The sequence below is a fragment of the Argentina silus genome (assembly GCF_951799395.1).
Source record: "Argentina silus genome assembly, chromosome: 9".
In the NCBI taxonomy this organism is placed as follows: domain Eukaryota; kingdom Metazoa; phylum Chordata; class Actinopteri; order Argentiniformes; family Argentinidae; genus Argentina; species Argentina silus.
In genome coordinates, this window is record NC_139663.1 from 21,631,245 (window position 1) to 21,645,291 (window position 14,047).

Sequence of the window (14,047 nt, forward strand, 5' to 3'; positions counted from 1 at the left end):
CCACTGTTAACAGAGTATATAAATAAAATCGAACTGTAACGGTTTTTGCCTTAACTTTTATCATCGTTATCCATGTATATTTAGGCTCCAGATAGTAAATTCTAAGTGGGATGCCCTTCACACTGGTGGTCTGTAGCGGATTTTGATTGTGCTCAAAAAATCTATTGAGCGCATTTGTTCAAGTGACAATCTAAAGTTATTTGGGTTTTCTAGAGTGCGCACTAGGATTCATTTGTCTCTGTTTTACCTAGGATTTCACGATTGTATATTCAGCACCATGGACAGCGATACGAGTTTGGCCGCAGGATATAGGTATATACTTAAACAGTATATACATATATTGTCCAGAACGGGTCAGGGTCAGGCTCTCCGTCCCACAGCCTGCTCATCTGTCAGTGACTGACTGTCGTGTTTGCCTACATTAACTAGTTTCGATGTCATGAGCTACTTCTTCCACTTTTCTCTCAAGATTAGCTTTGTAGCTCCACTTTCCTACGTAAAGCATTTGGTAGCTTAAATGTATTTTCAGAGCAGCTACAGATTTTATTTTCTAGCTTGCTTGGATTCCACGAGAAGTTTCTGAAGTAATACCAATCATACAACACACCACCTTTCAATATTATGGACAAGTGACAGACGTCCTCTAGTAGCCAACTAATGACTTTTCTTACCAACTACATGAATTAAAAACTCTTTAAATGTATTTATTTAGGCAAGGCAACTTTATTTATATAGCACATTTCATACACAAGGCAGACTCAAAGTGCTTCACATAAAAACATGTCATACAATAAAATGAAATGAAACTAAGAAAAGAGTAAAGATATAAAAAGATTTAGATTCCTTTCTCTCTCTTTTGTATGATATTGTAAGTATTAGTTCAGAGTGCTAGGAGGTGGTGGTGCTGAGGACATCCTCGGCGGTGGGGGGCGTGTCTTCCTCGCCGCTGCCGCGGAGCCTCGCCGGCGCGGTGCACAGTGGGTAGCGACTGTTGTGACCAACTGCCATTTTGAGGTGAAATCCGATCTGAATTTCTTTGGCGCACGAATAAGTTTTAGATGATTATAAATAGGGGTAGAATTATCTCTCCCTTTCAGTTTTGATGCAAAAATGCTATCCGCAGCCCAGTTACTCGATGAGTTGATGGGCCGAGATAGAAACTTGGCCCCGGACGAGAAGAGATGCAACGTACGCTGGGACCACGAGACTGTAAGTTAGCCACTTTGTTTCTAGCTCCGTTAGCCAGCGTCGCTAAGTAACTCGCTAAATGTCCCATGGCTGCTAACTTACCATTACGCCAAGCAATGTTGCCATTTGTTTCCAGAATATAGTATTTTAGGTTGCACGTCTAACTAACTAGCTTGTCGACTATATTTCATGTTGGGACATGCGGTGACTGTGATTATTCTGGTCCTGAAGGAGCTAGGTTTGCTTGCTAAGTTAGCTGGCTGGCTAGCTGGCTGCACAGATATCTGTTTGCAGATGATGCGCCCTTCACCGCATGTTGACGGGTGGATGTGCTTCACTTTGGAAACTTGGGACGACAAGTTGTCAGTGGCTAAATTAGCCGCTCATCTGCTACTAGCAACAAGTCTAGATGTTTCTCAGCTGCGATATTGTGAATTCCTCACTGTATCGTCAAATGAGCCAGTTAAAACGACCAAAACGGCTTTTTGTAGACCATTACTTTCTCTCGTATTCATTCTGTGTGCGAGGACGATCGTTTAATATTCATAATTGTAACCTAATGCTTTAAAATAAAATGTGATTGGCCTGCGGGTTGTTGAAGTTAACTGTCACCTTTGGTCGGCTATAGCTTGGTTAGAACAGGCTTAACGCACACGGTGACTGACAGGACTCCCTCCTCCTCCTCCTCCTCCTCCTCCTCCTCCCCAGGTCTGTAGGTACTATCTATGTGGGTTCTGTCCAGCGGAGTTATTCACCAACACCCGGTCTGACCTGGGTAAGTAGAGAACACATGTTGGTACTAACTAGCATAATGTTTCATGGCTGTCCTCCAGAGGCGCAGGTCTGGTGAAGGGCTGGAATTAACTATGTTGTCTCATACATTCAGTAAAAGCTTCAGTTTCTTCCTAACCGATGTTGACCATTGATTTCTGCTGCCAGGTCCCTGTGAAAAAATCCATGATGAAAACCTTAGGAAAACGTAAGAGTTTACTTTACTCTCTCCCTGGAAAAGCAATGTTTGTCTATAACAGGTGTACATACGAATGTTGTATATCTGCCCATGTAACAAATGTATTACATCAAATCCAATTTTAATGGTTATACAATATACAGGGTACCATGAAATGGTTTAGGGTAAGCAGCTCCTCAACAGCCGACAACATAAATTTGCAGCAGTGTCATAATAATAACAACACAATGAGGAAACAATAATAATAGCAAATAATAGCAAACATTGACAATAACAAAGTGTCACAGATAGCAGCAGTAGCAACAGTCACAATGAGGAGTGTGTGTGATGGTGCAAATGGTTGTAGTTGGTTATAACACAACTCTTAATGCCGTCCATGGTTATAGTTGGTAATAACACAACTCTTAATGCTGTCCATAGTTGTTATAGCTGGTAATAACACAACTGTTAATGCTGTCCATGGTTGTTATAGTTGGTAATAACACTCTGTTAATGCTGTCCAGGTATGAGAAGAGCTCCCGGTTCATGAAAGAGGGCTATGAGAGGGACTTCCTGCGCTACCTGCAGTCTCTCCTGGCGGAGGTGGAGAGGAGGATCCGCAGAGGCCACGCCCGCTTGGCGCTGTCACAGGCCCAACAGGCCGCAGGGGTATGAACCAATACTAACCCTACTCTATCTGTATCCAGGAGTATGAACCAATACTAACCCTATTCTATCTGTATCCAGGGGTATGAACCAATACTTCTACTTTGTCCTCTGTGGCTCAGTTGGTAGAGCATGGCGTTAACAACGCTTAGGTTGTGGGTTTGATTCCAGCTGGGACCATATATACTGAAAAATGTATGCAATCACTGCAATGTAAGTCGCTTTGGATAAAAGCGTCAGCTAAATGGCTTATATTATTGTTATTATTACTTTGTCTGTATCCAGGGGGAATTAGATTTGGTTTGCCACCAGTGGCAGAACATCAGCCATTGTAGTGGTTTTGTCCAGTGTGTCACTGTTCTGTTTTTCATGCTGAATGTATCCTTTCTTAGCAGGGGCCGGGTCCATCTGGGAAGAACGAGGAAAAAGCTCAAGTCCTGACAGAGAAGATCGAGGACCTAGTCATGCAGGTGAGACCGTTTCCCTTCACAGAAGAGGCCCTCAGTGACCCCGGCTGAACATTTTACAATGCAAAAACCAACTTCACCGATACTCAGTATGACACATCTCAATGAGAAGCCTACGAGGAGCACACCACGATTACATCCATCATCCTCCACTACATACGTTTGCAGAAGACAGGCAGGATCACCAGACTGTAAACGTAGAAACTAAACGTTGTTGTCGTGTGTGTGTGTGTGTGTGTGTGTGTGTGTGTGTGTGTGTGTGTGTGTGTGTGTGTGTGTGTGTGTGTGTGTGTGTGTGTTCAGATCGAGGAGCTGGGCTCTGAGGGCAGAGTGGAGGAGGCCCAGGGCATGATGAAGCTGGTGGAACAGCTGAAGGATGAGAGGGAGCTGCTCAGCTCCACCCCGTCGGTGAGTCCCTGTAGCTACCCTGCTGGAACCCGAGGGTCTGGCGGCCCAGGCCTTTCCCCTTTTACTGAATGCACTCTTCCACTGATCAAATCACATTTTATTGGTCATGTACATCGCAGGCAGCCGTAAGAGATGTAGTGAAATGCTTTTGGTAATCCAGCTGCTAGCTCAACAACAATCCAACAAATCAATACAATACAATGGTAATAAAATGTCAACGAGCATGTGATTTCAATAAAAGATCGACTTTTTCACTGGTCTTCACCATCTGATCTACGTGTGTTCTATTCATCAGCCTTAAAGTTCAGTACCGTTTAACTGTAGTTGACTGAGATGATGACGTATGTGTGTGTGTGTGTGTGTTGGTTCCAGACCATCGAGAGCTTTGCGGCCCAGGAGAAGCAGATGGAGGTCTGCGAGGTCTGCGGAGCCTTCCTCATCGTGGGCGACGCCCAGTCCCGGGTGGACGACCACCTGATGGGCAAGCAGCACATGGGCTACGCCAAGATCAAGTCCACCGTGGAGGAGCTCAAGGTAAACCACGAGCCGACCACAGAATGATGTCTGAAAGGGGCCTGTGGAAATTCAGTTGGGGCCAGTAGGTTTCAGGGTTAGAGGCCCGGTGGGGCCAGTGAGGAAAAGGGTCAACATTGGACCCTGTGGACATTCGTATCGGTTTAGGGTATCTAGGCATTTCTCTGATACCAACTATCAGAAATAGAGCCTCATATCGGTGCATCCCTGTTTGTGGCTGATATCGGAATCCCATTGATGTGATTTTGTTTTATGTTGTAAGTCGCTTTGGATAAAGGCATCTGCTAAATGTCGTAAATGTAAAGTGGTTGTACTGTTCGTGATGTATTGGTAATGTAACAGATGGGATGAAATGTCTCTCTCTCTCTCTCTCTCCAGGAGAAACTTCGTCGCAGGTCGGAAGACCCCGTCACCCCTGTTGGTGACGACAAAGGGAAGAAGGAGCGGGAGGACCGGGAGCGTGAGAGGGAGGAGCGGGAGAAGAAGCGCAAGGAGGAAGAAGAGGAGAAAGAGAAGGAGCGGGAGAAAGAGAAGGAGAAGGAGAAGGAGAGAGAGCGGGAGAAGGAGAGGGAGAGGGACCGCGACCGGGACAGGGAGAGGGAGCGAGAGAGGGACAGGAAAGGGAGGCGGAGCCACTCCAACAGCCGCCACTCGAGCCGGGCGTCAGACCGGAGGAGGAGCCGGTCCCGGGAACACCGGCGGTCCAGGAGCAAGGAGCGGGAGAGGGAGCGCAAACGCAGCAGGTACTACACCCTCAGAACGCATAATGAACCACAGTTAAAAAAAAAAACAACAACTATAAAACAAACTCTCTAAATGTGTTTTACCCCCTCTTGTTAGCGAGACTACTCTGTTACTAGCGTAGAAATGCCTACGAAGTTTGTGTTAACATCATCGTTAATCGTTGCTGGCTATCCTGCCACTATCCTAGTTGTCAACCACAGTTGTCTTGCCGTTTACCATCATAGGAAGAAGGTAAATCTAGTGTGAGATCTGATGATTGACAGATGATTGGACTGCAAGTGAAGTCAATTATTCAATTGAGGGTTTTTAAACGGAGACATGCCGCCAATCGAGGCAATTGTCAGGCGAGCACCCAGGCAGGTCACAGATGTCGTTTTATAGATGAGCTTCTCTAGGCCTCTAGATTGACATTTTTCTCCTGTCCCCCCCCCGTTCCTCCCCCCCATCCCCTGTCTCTCCTGTCCTCCTCCCCCAGGAGCCGAGACAGGGACAGGGAGAGGAAGCGCAGCCGTGAGCGCCCCGAAAGGAAGCGGCGCTCCCGCAGCCGTGAGAGGAGGAGGTCCCGCAGCACGGAGCGCAAGTCTCACCGCAGCCACCGCAGCCGCAGCAGGGACAAGGACAGGGAGAGGGAGAAGGACAGGGAGAGGGAGAAGGACAGGGAGAGGGAGAGGGACAAGGACAGGGACAAGGACAGGACGTCCAGAGACAAAGGTAAGGAGGTCCCAGTCAAACACACAGATCAGACGTCTCATATCGGTTACTTCACAATTAGCCAATCATCTTGTTGCAGCAGGCTATCGTCCCAGACTATGGGTTTTTCTCTGTTATCCCGATCATGTGGTCTGTCTTTAGGATGGCGGTCTAACATATCATCTCCGCTTATTTTAAGCGTTAAACAGCCCAAGTAAACATCCTCTCAAAGTTTGCTCTTCCCAAGCGGCACGAACGCCAGTTTCAGCGGTGGTGGTGGTGTTTGCCAGGTGTGTGAGGCTGCTGTGTTGTATCAGTGTCCTCTTCCCTCTGCCCAGACCGCAAGGACGCGGAGGAGAGGAGGAGCAGCGGCAGCTCTAAGAAGGACAAGCCCGCGGACGATGTCAAGGCCTCCCCGGAGGCGGCGGGGGCGGGGCCCAAGGCGGAGGCCGAGCCCATGGAGACGGAGGCGGGCCCTCCGGCCGCCTCGGTAGCCCAGCTTAACGGCGGCGGCGGCGGCAGCGGCGACGACCACCATTCTGAAGGTGACACTCAGTCCAATTAAAACTGATCTGATAGGACCTCAGATCAGGCTCAGGTAAGTGCGCCCTCCTCCCACGCCACCCTGGCTCTCAAACACCCCACCCCTGTCCCCCCTCCCTCCCTCCCTCACCCCTATCCCTCACACACACACCCCCCCCGTCCCCCACCTCCCCACCCCTCTCCCTGTTTTTACTTTCAGTTCTATTGCTGTTGATTTTGTATGAATCTTTATCCTGTTTTCGAGTGCATCGTAAGTATGCAATGAAGATGGAACTAGGCCGCTTGAGAAGAAGGTAGAATCAGACACACAGTGGCGAGAGGGAAAGGCCAGTGTAGCCCCGAAACACATACCCGGAGGTACCCCTCGCTTTGTATCGGTCACATCACGTATATATATATATATATATATTTATATTTATTTATATTTTATCTTTTGAGACAGAAAAAAAAAATATATCTTCCAAATTTAAGTCCAATCATTTTTTTGTGCCTCTGCCTGTATTACCTTAACTGTTTTTTTTTTCTTCTCAATGATGGCAGTAAGAATATGTCATAGTGCATAACTTTAATTTGTTTACCCTCATCCTAGCCTACTGTTACACGTATCAGAATGACTGTGCGTCTGTATATATGTGGAGATATATAAACGCACAGCATTTTCAGACGTCTTATTTAAAAAGTAAACTTCTGTCTGAGGATTTATATGTGAAAGGAACCCGTATTAACTTAACTGAATGTAGTCTAAATCCTCTTCTCTCCCAATGACATGGATTTTGTGTGCAGCTTCATTGCCTTGCATTTTGGAATACAGTGTGTGTTGGGTAGCATTGTGGCTGATGATGGAAGGGTAGGGTTAATGAATGAATTGCAGCTGACTTCCATACCTCACACAGCGTTGGTGTTGTGAGCGACCTCATGAAAAAGGCAAATTAAAAATCAAGGGATACTGTCTCTGAAACTGTACAGGTACTCACCCCAGGTACTCCTTTCTCTACCCACATCCATTTTCTGAATGCTGTTGCCTGTCAAAGTGCTATTTTAAAAGAAAAAAAAAAAAAGCTTGATGTGTATAATTTTTGTTTCCCTTTTCTTCGAATATGATTTTTCTTTTTTTTTCCTTTTTAAGAACGCAGTTGGGTTTTTTTGGTGCAGTATTAACTTGAAAAGAAGCGCCCGTACGAGGCACTGAAGATGAACCATGTTCGAGGTTGTCGGCCAACCCAGTTGATATCCCTGAGCTGTTAGATGTCCTACTAATTACTCCGTTTAAAAGTAGCTAAACACTTTATCGTGACGTAGTTCATGTCATTTCCTTTCATCCATTTTATTTTTTTGGGGGGGATTAACGACGATTACTTCTTGGTTTTGCTCATTAGGCAATAGTTCAATTCTAACTTTCTTACATCCGGCTTAAGATGCAAATCATGTAACATTAACACTATAGATTCCAATGGCAATGGGGATATCAAGCGGGTTACCTTGATAGTCAAACAAATTCATGCATAGCCGATGCATTTAAAATAGGATTTCTTCTTCTTTAAATTTTTTATTCTATTGCCTTATACTAATGCCCCAAAGTATAAGGTGGGTCGGTCACTAGTGCAATGCCCACAAAACGTCAGGGTGTGCCAGCCCCCAAAAACGCCACCAGGATCACCGATAATGATAGCTGTAGCAATCCGCTAGCTTTTTAAGTTAGATTTAGTCATGTCTTCCAGTGTATAGATAAGTTAACATCCAACATCCCTTTGTGAGCGGTTTGAGGGGGGATATGTGTGAATAGGAGAGATCTCTCTGTTTGTGTCTATATAGTATGTCTGCTGATGGCAGCATTAGCTGCTACAAACTGTGGCACTGGGATCTTTGCTAACGTGACCCCCCTCTCTGGACGTTTGTGCACACCAGGGGGCGCTGGGACACGCGGAGGAGCAGGAGGAAGACCCGAAGACCACCCTACCCTGAACGCTGCTTAAAAACAAGGTGAACCACAGATGTAGTGGCTTATAATAAAAAAAAAAGATTAAAAAACAAGCGAAAACTATGAAAACAACAAAGAAATCTGTGTAAAAAGAAATGGTTCTGTTGTCTTTTGTTGGGGTTTTGTTTTGGTTTGGAAGATCACTTAGCAGTGCCACTCGTTTTTACAATGTATTTCTTTCCTCCCGTCATTTCTGCGATGAGCTTTAGCAACAGAACTAGAAGTACATGAAGGTTTTTATCTATACACGTTACTCTTGTTTACCTGCATTTAGTGAAATAACTAAGAACAGTGCTTGTGCTTGTTTTGGTTGGTCATGTCAGGCTCCACTTCACATGTACATTTTTGGAGAATCAGTTTGGAGAGTTTGTACAATGTTAGTCAGGTCGTATCTTTTCTTCTCTCTGTCTCTCTTTCCTTCTCTCTCTCTCTCTTCTCTCTGTCTCTCTCTCCTCTCTCTCCTCTCTTCTACCACCCATCACTTCTCCCTGGTTGCTCTTCTCCCCTGTAAGATAAACTGAAACCATTTGATCACTAAAGACTGAGAAGTGAATTGAGCGTTTCGCTTTATTTTTGTTCTGATTTTAAAAACCTGTATTTGTCTTGATGAATTAAAAAAAAAAAAAAAAAAAAAAGGAATTAAAACTTGGAATTGTGTGTTTTGTATTTCTTGTTTCATACCAACTTTGGATTTGCTTAGTAGAGAGAGTAGTAGGGCTACAGTACAGACATTTCACTGGCATTTTGGATAATGCTGCTAACAGCTAGCATCGATGTGCATTTTATACAATGAGACTAGCTTCTCATTAGGCCACTGAAAGTGAATACATTTACATTTACATTCATGGCATTTAACAGACGCCTTTAACCAAAGCGACTCGCAACAAATACATTTGTTTAAGTAAGTGAATCCATCAGTCATCATGAATAACTAATGCTGATGCTTAAAGGAGATGCAGAACATGTTGAAGACCCACCACTGACTGGGAGTGATTCATTTGGCCACTAAGTGGTCCTTCATGAAGGAATCAAGGCCCTCACATACAGCACTCTTGGCATTGCTTGCCAAGTCTAACATTGACATCTGAAAGAACTTAAACGTATTCTAACTTATTCTATTCACTCCTTTTTAAAGCTGATCTACCCCTTATCAAAAAAAAAAAAAAGTTAAATTTGGCAACTGCATATAATACCTTCTGTTATCTTAATCATTAGTGTAGCATGTCATGCTAACTTGCTCCAGCCTTTGTTATGCCGTGTCATCGGTCTTTGTCATGACCGACATTTTCAGCCATACGGTGCATCGACCCGTAGCTTTATCGATCCAACTCTTCTAGATCAGTGTGAATAAGGAAAATTACAGAATGCCCCTTTAGAGTTCAACATTATGAATCTATTGTGGAACACATTTTAACACGTGACAACATACATGTTTTATTACTACCCAGATCTGATGGAGGGGTGTATTGTGGAGCAGTCAAGTGATTTTAGTCTTTTAGCTGTTTCTTTTAGCGAGGCAGTTGAGTAGGATTCATAATATGTGGTCCTCTGTGGCTCAGTCGGTAGAGCATGGCGCGAACAACGCTTGGGTTGGATAAAAGCGTCAGCTAAATGGGATATATTATTATGGCATATATAATATGCGCCTACAGGTGGAATCAGGTTGGAACCGTTAGCTGGCAAGGTGCTGGACATTACAAGTCTCCACAGTAGATGGCGGCAGAGACCACAAAACAAGCCATTTGTAAACTATTTTAATTGAAAAATGAATTACTTTTTTAAATGTACTTTTACGTATGTTTACAGTGCAGACAGAATCTGATGTGACCAGCTCAGTCCATGTAGGTCCTCATGATGTCCTCTTTGGCGACACAGATAGTCTTCCCCTGAGAATGAATGCAGACTGACACGGTTTTGACTGATGCGCAGCGGCGCCGTCGTTGTTGCCCCAAACAAGACCGCGCTCTCAAACCCGCAACATCGCTCTGTTGTGTGTGACGTCATAAAAGGGCGAAATGTTGTGACGAAATGTTGTCAATCAAATAAATTGACTGTCCCTCCTGTAATCACCTTCAGATACTGCTTACCTGTCGTCGGAGAAACATTGTGCTCTGTTTTACATTAATGTTTCTTCAGCAAGTAACTAATTGCAATCAACATTGTAAGTTTATCCTCCTAAAAACCTAACCATACCATTTCCCCCCATAGGTTCTCTCTTGACATGTTTTCTCACTTTTTTCTTTCTGTTAATCCAGGAGTGAATAATGGATGAACGATCCAAATATGTGGAGACAGAGGACCAGCATGAACATGTAAGTAGAGAAGGCTATATGTGAATAATCATAATCATAATAATGTTTTGTAAAGCTATGAAGACATTGCAAACATAATATTACATTTTAGCCCAATAATCTACACATACCTGCAGGCTAAACAAACTGCAGCTCAACATCTAACCACCACAGTAATCTGGCATTTGTTCAACAATAAAACCACTAGGCCTACTTAGTGTAAACCTAGTGATAGCTAGGCTAGTCTAGGCCACTGAATAAGACCGTGTCTATGATTTAGCCCTAAAGTCACACTCATGTGAATGACCATGTATCTTCAGGCTGAGTCCATGTCACCAGAGAGCGTGGATTCCTCCCTGGGTACAACAGCCAGTCGCCAACTGCCACCAAGCCCCGCTGAGTCGTCTGACTGGGGTGAGAACAGGCACCCGGTGTTTTTCCTGTCTGACAAGCACATCAACCGCATTTGCTCCGACGCAGTGAGCATTGCCTACTATGAGGCAGAAATGTCCGTGCAGGAGGACAGGTCTCTGGGCTTATTTGGTGATGTCACCCCATCTCCTCAACATCTGAGCCCCCAGGGCAGTCTGACTGCTGGGGAGGAGACATCAGGGAGGCCTTTCTCTGGGCGCAGTGCTTCCCCTCGCAGAGGGCCTCTCTCTGGGTGTGGAAGGAGGTCATCTTCCTCCCACAGCAGCCAGAAATCAGCGAGAAGTAGGGCTTCCTCAGGCCGTAGGAGTCGAGGTGAGCTCCTCTCACCCGATGCCGAGCAGAGGATGATCCTGGCCATTGAGGAGATCATCACAGCGGTCAGCTATGGAACCCCTGGATCCAACGACCTTGGTGAGGCGACTCCATCCTCATCCTCTCGCCGCTCCACCCCGACCACCGCCATGGTCGCCAGCAACATCTTGACCTTCCTCCTGGATGGCACCAAAAGCACCCAGGACGCTATTCAATCCAACAAGTTGAGCCCGGAGGTGGAGAAGGCGGTCAGCCACAGCCTGGTGGACTCTGTGGAAGCGAGCCTCAAGCGTCTGCTCACTCTGGCTGCTCAGGTCCCTGTGGTCGTAGACGAGAGGGATCACAACCCCACCTCCCACACCGACCTGATCCCAGGTGTGAACATGGACCCGGGCCGCTCCTCAGACATCAGTGATGAGGTAACAGATGAGCTGGCCACCGAGGCCAACGCCACGGCCAGCAGGATCCTCTCCATCATTGACACGGAGAACTCATCCAGCAGGCCCAGCTCATCCAGAGGGGGCTCTCCCTGCCCCATGCATGCCTTCCTGGCCTCCAAGGACCTGGAGGGGTTCCTCCGCAGCGCTAACATCCGCGGCTTCTCCGAGCAGCTCATTTCACACGCCGCGCAGATCCTCCTGGGATCCAAGGAAGCCAAGAACACCCTGGTGAGGAGATGCTCCTCGGACACCGCCGTGGACAACCTGACGGGGGCGATAGAGCACACCGCTGACCAGTTCCACATGGAGCTGTTGTACAGCTTTGTGGAGGGGGCTGTGAGGAACCTGTTGGAGACCTTCCTGAGTCTCCCACACAGCCCCCCAACTGAGACCTACAAGGAGGATTACAGCTTCATGGAGGAGAAGAACTGGGTGGCCTCCTCCAACTCCTCCTGTGACAGTAGTCCATGTTGGGAAGCAGATGATGAGGAGTCCCTGACAGAGGAGTCCCTGACATCCAAGTCCTCCTCCACAGAAAGCATCCAGTATCCTCTCACGGTGGTTATCAGGTTTGGGCCTCAGCTTCAGGCGGAAAATGGTAAGATGATTTTATATAAAGCAAAGATTTTTAAATGGTAATATTTTTGGAAAAAATATCCAAAAAGTCAAAATAGCTACGATGATTTGTGAGTGTGATGTATCGACTTGAAATTCAAAAAATTAATTGTATTGATTTCATAGGATAGTATTCTACATGGTGGACTACAAGTGGCAATGTTTTGCGGTTATATGTTTTTTAAGATGGTGTAGGCCTGTGTGTTTAGTATAATGCTGTCCCTCCCAAATGTCTGTATGATGCGAAAGTGCCTTGTGCTTTTCCATGTCAAGAGCATGACGCCGTGATGGACTCTGAGGTCCCCAGCGTGGAAGGGCTCGAGGGAACCAGCCCGGAACCTTCCGTCTCCATGGGCTCTGAGAGCACCCCTGCCACTGTGTCAATCCCACAGACAGGGGGACAGGGGGATTCCAGAGCTGAAACTCCAAGAACTGTGTTTGAGGCTTCCGCAGTTCCGGAGCACAGCCACCTCCCTGCCTTGCAGTTCACCCCCATTGTGGCGTCTGTGACTGATGTGAGGTCATATGTCAACGTCACCACCTTTAGCTCCAGCCCCACCTCCACCACCTCCAGCAGGGCTACCACCCCGGAGACCCAGACCATGGATGAGAGCATGGCGGTGGGCTGCTGCCACACATTCTGCCCATGCCTCCGGCAGAAGAAGGCTGTTGGGCCTGCTGTTAAGGTATCACATCACCGTCCTCCAACACAGAATTACAGGACACATTGAAGTGTTTTCTTCAGAGAATGCCATAAAAGATGGATGTCAAATGATTGTCATTGCTTTCCTGGTGTAATGTTGTTGCTTCTGTGATTCTCAGGAGCCGAAGGTACCCAAGGGAAAGTCTTGCAAGGGAAAGGTAATAGAACACTTAGCAAATGTAAATTTGTACAGAAATCTCATTGATGAATCTCTCTTTCCAATTGTACTGTGTTTTGTTTTTAGGGGGATACTAACATTATTTGTCTATTGTCCATAATTTGCTTTTTTGCAGAGCTCCAAGATTTCAGTGGCACCAGTGCCTGGTGAGTTAACACTCTTCCACAGCAAAAGCACAGACATAAGAAAGATGTGAATTCAGCAGCTAGAGAATGGAGGAGATATAGCCTCAGTGTTCTTGTTGAATATCAGAGTAGCCTAAACTTTGCTCTCTTGTCACGGTTTTGTTTCAGCTGACGCTCCAGCTGCTCAGACATCCAAGAAGCCTGGCTTTGCACGCCGCTTCGCTGCTGCCGCCTTACAGGCCTTCTGCTTCGGATGCTTCCCAAAGAAGGTCAAGCACTGATCATTGACAATAAAATTGGATCATTTGAGCTCAGGTTTGCTGTCATTATTTCTTGTTGACTGACTGATGTTATGTCAGCAATGAAAACAGATTGATCAAATAGAAACACCACTTGTCAGTACTTTATCATTCAAACCTCACAATCGAGGTCAGTGCAAAATGCTTTAATGATGGATATGAAACAGACTTGAATCAGAGCAACCTCTCCCCTTACTAAAAACATTTCCGTGACATTTTTAACTGAACATTCAAAGTGCACTCAGCATTATCCCTGATGGATGAATATTGTCATGGTTTTCCAAAACGCTGTATGCACAGTAATACCTTATCAGATGGAACATTAGTCAGTAAATCATTTCAGCAGAAGTGTCAGAGTTGTGTTTAATCTAGACAATGTCCTATTCTCTGTCCTGTTCTTTTCCAAGCCACAGTAGCAGAGGTGGAATAAGGTAGCCCTGCATCTAGCTCATTCTGGCTAGCAAGTTAGCAGTAGCTAACTGCAT

General features: G+C 45.9%; 2 protein-coding genes across 3 annotated transcripts; both read left to right on the plus strand.

Annotated features, from left to right (window-relative positions):
* Nucleotides 1-1,003: 1,003 nt before the first annotated feature.
* Nucleotides 1,004-8,819, plus strand: luc7l3 (LUC7-like 3 pre-mRNA splicing factor). 2 transcript variants are annotated; one of them, XM_083677368.1, is made up of 11 exons: nucleotides 1,004-1,209; nucleotides 1,897-1,963; nucleotides 2,128-2,167; nucleotides 2,662-2,806; nucleotides 3,196-3,273; nucleotides 3,574-3,678; nucleotides 4,051-4,212; nucleotides 4,591-4,955; nucleotides 5,432-5,667; nucleotides 5,985-6,244; nucleotides 8,095-8,819. In XM_083677368.1, exons 1-10 carry the CDS (start codon nucleotides 1,111-1,113, stop codon nucleotides 6,209-6,211), a joined length of 1,524 nt encoding a protein of 507 aa, XP_083533494.1. In that variant the 5' UTR covers nucleotides 1,004-1,110; the 3' UTR covers nucleotides 6,212-6,244; nucleotides 8,095-8,819. The 2 variants fall into 2 exon arrangements, with proteins under 2 accessions (XP_083533494.1, XP_083533495.1); XM_083677369.1 differs by having other exon boundaries at nucleotides 3,199-3,273.
* A 1,612-nt stretch (nucleotides 8,820-10,431) lies between these two features.
* LOC310809217 (uncharacterized protein) lies at nucleotides 10,432-13,544 on the plus strand (the record flags this gene model as incomplete). The annotated part of the gene is made up of 6 exons (XM_083676411.1): nucleotides 10,432-10,479; nucleotides 10,779-12,240; nucleotides 12,531-12,943; nucleotides 13,080-13,118; nucleotides 13,254-13,284; nucleotides 13,432-13,544. The coding sequence occupies 6 exons, from the start codon at nucleotides 10,432-10,434 to the stop codon at nucleotides 13,542-13,544; spliced, it is 2,106 nt and encodes a 701-aa protein (XP_083532537.1).
* Nucleotides 13,545-14,047: the final 503 nt, after the last annotated feature.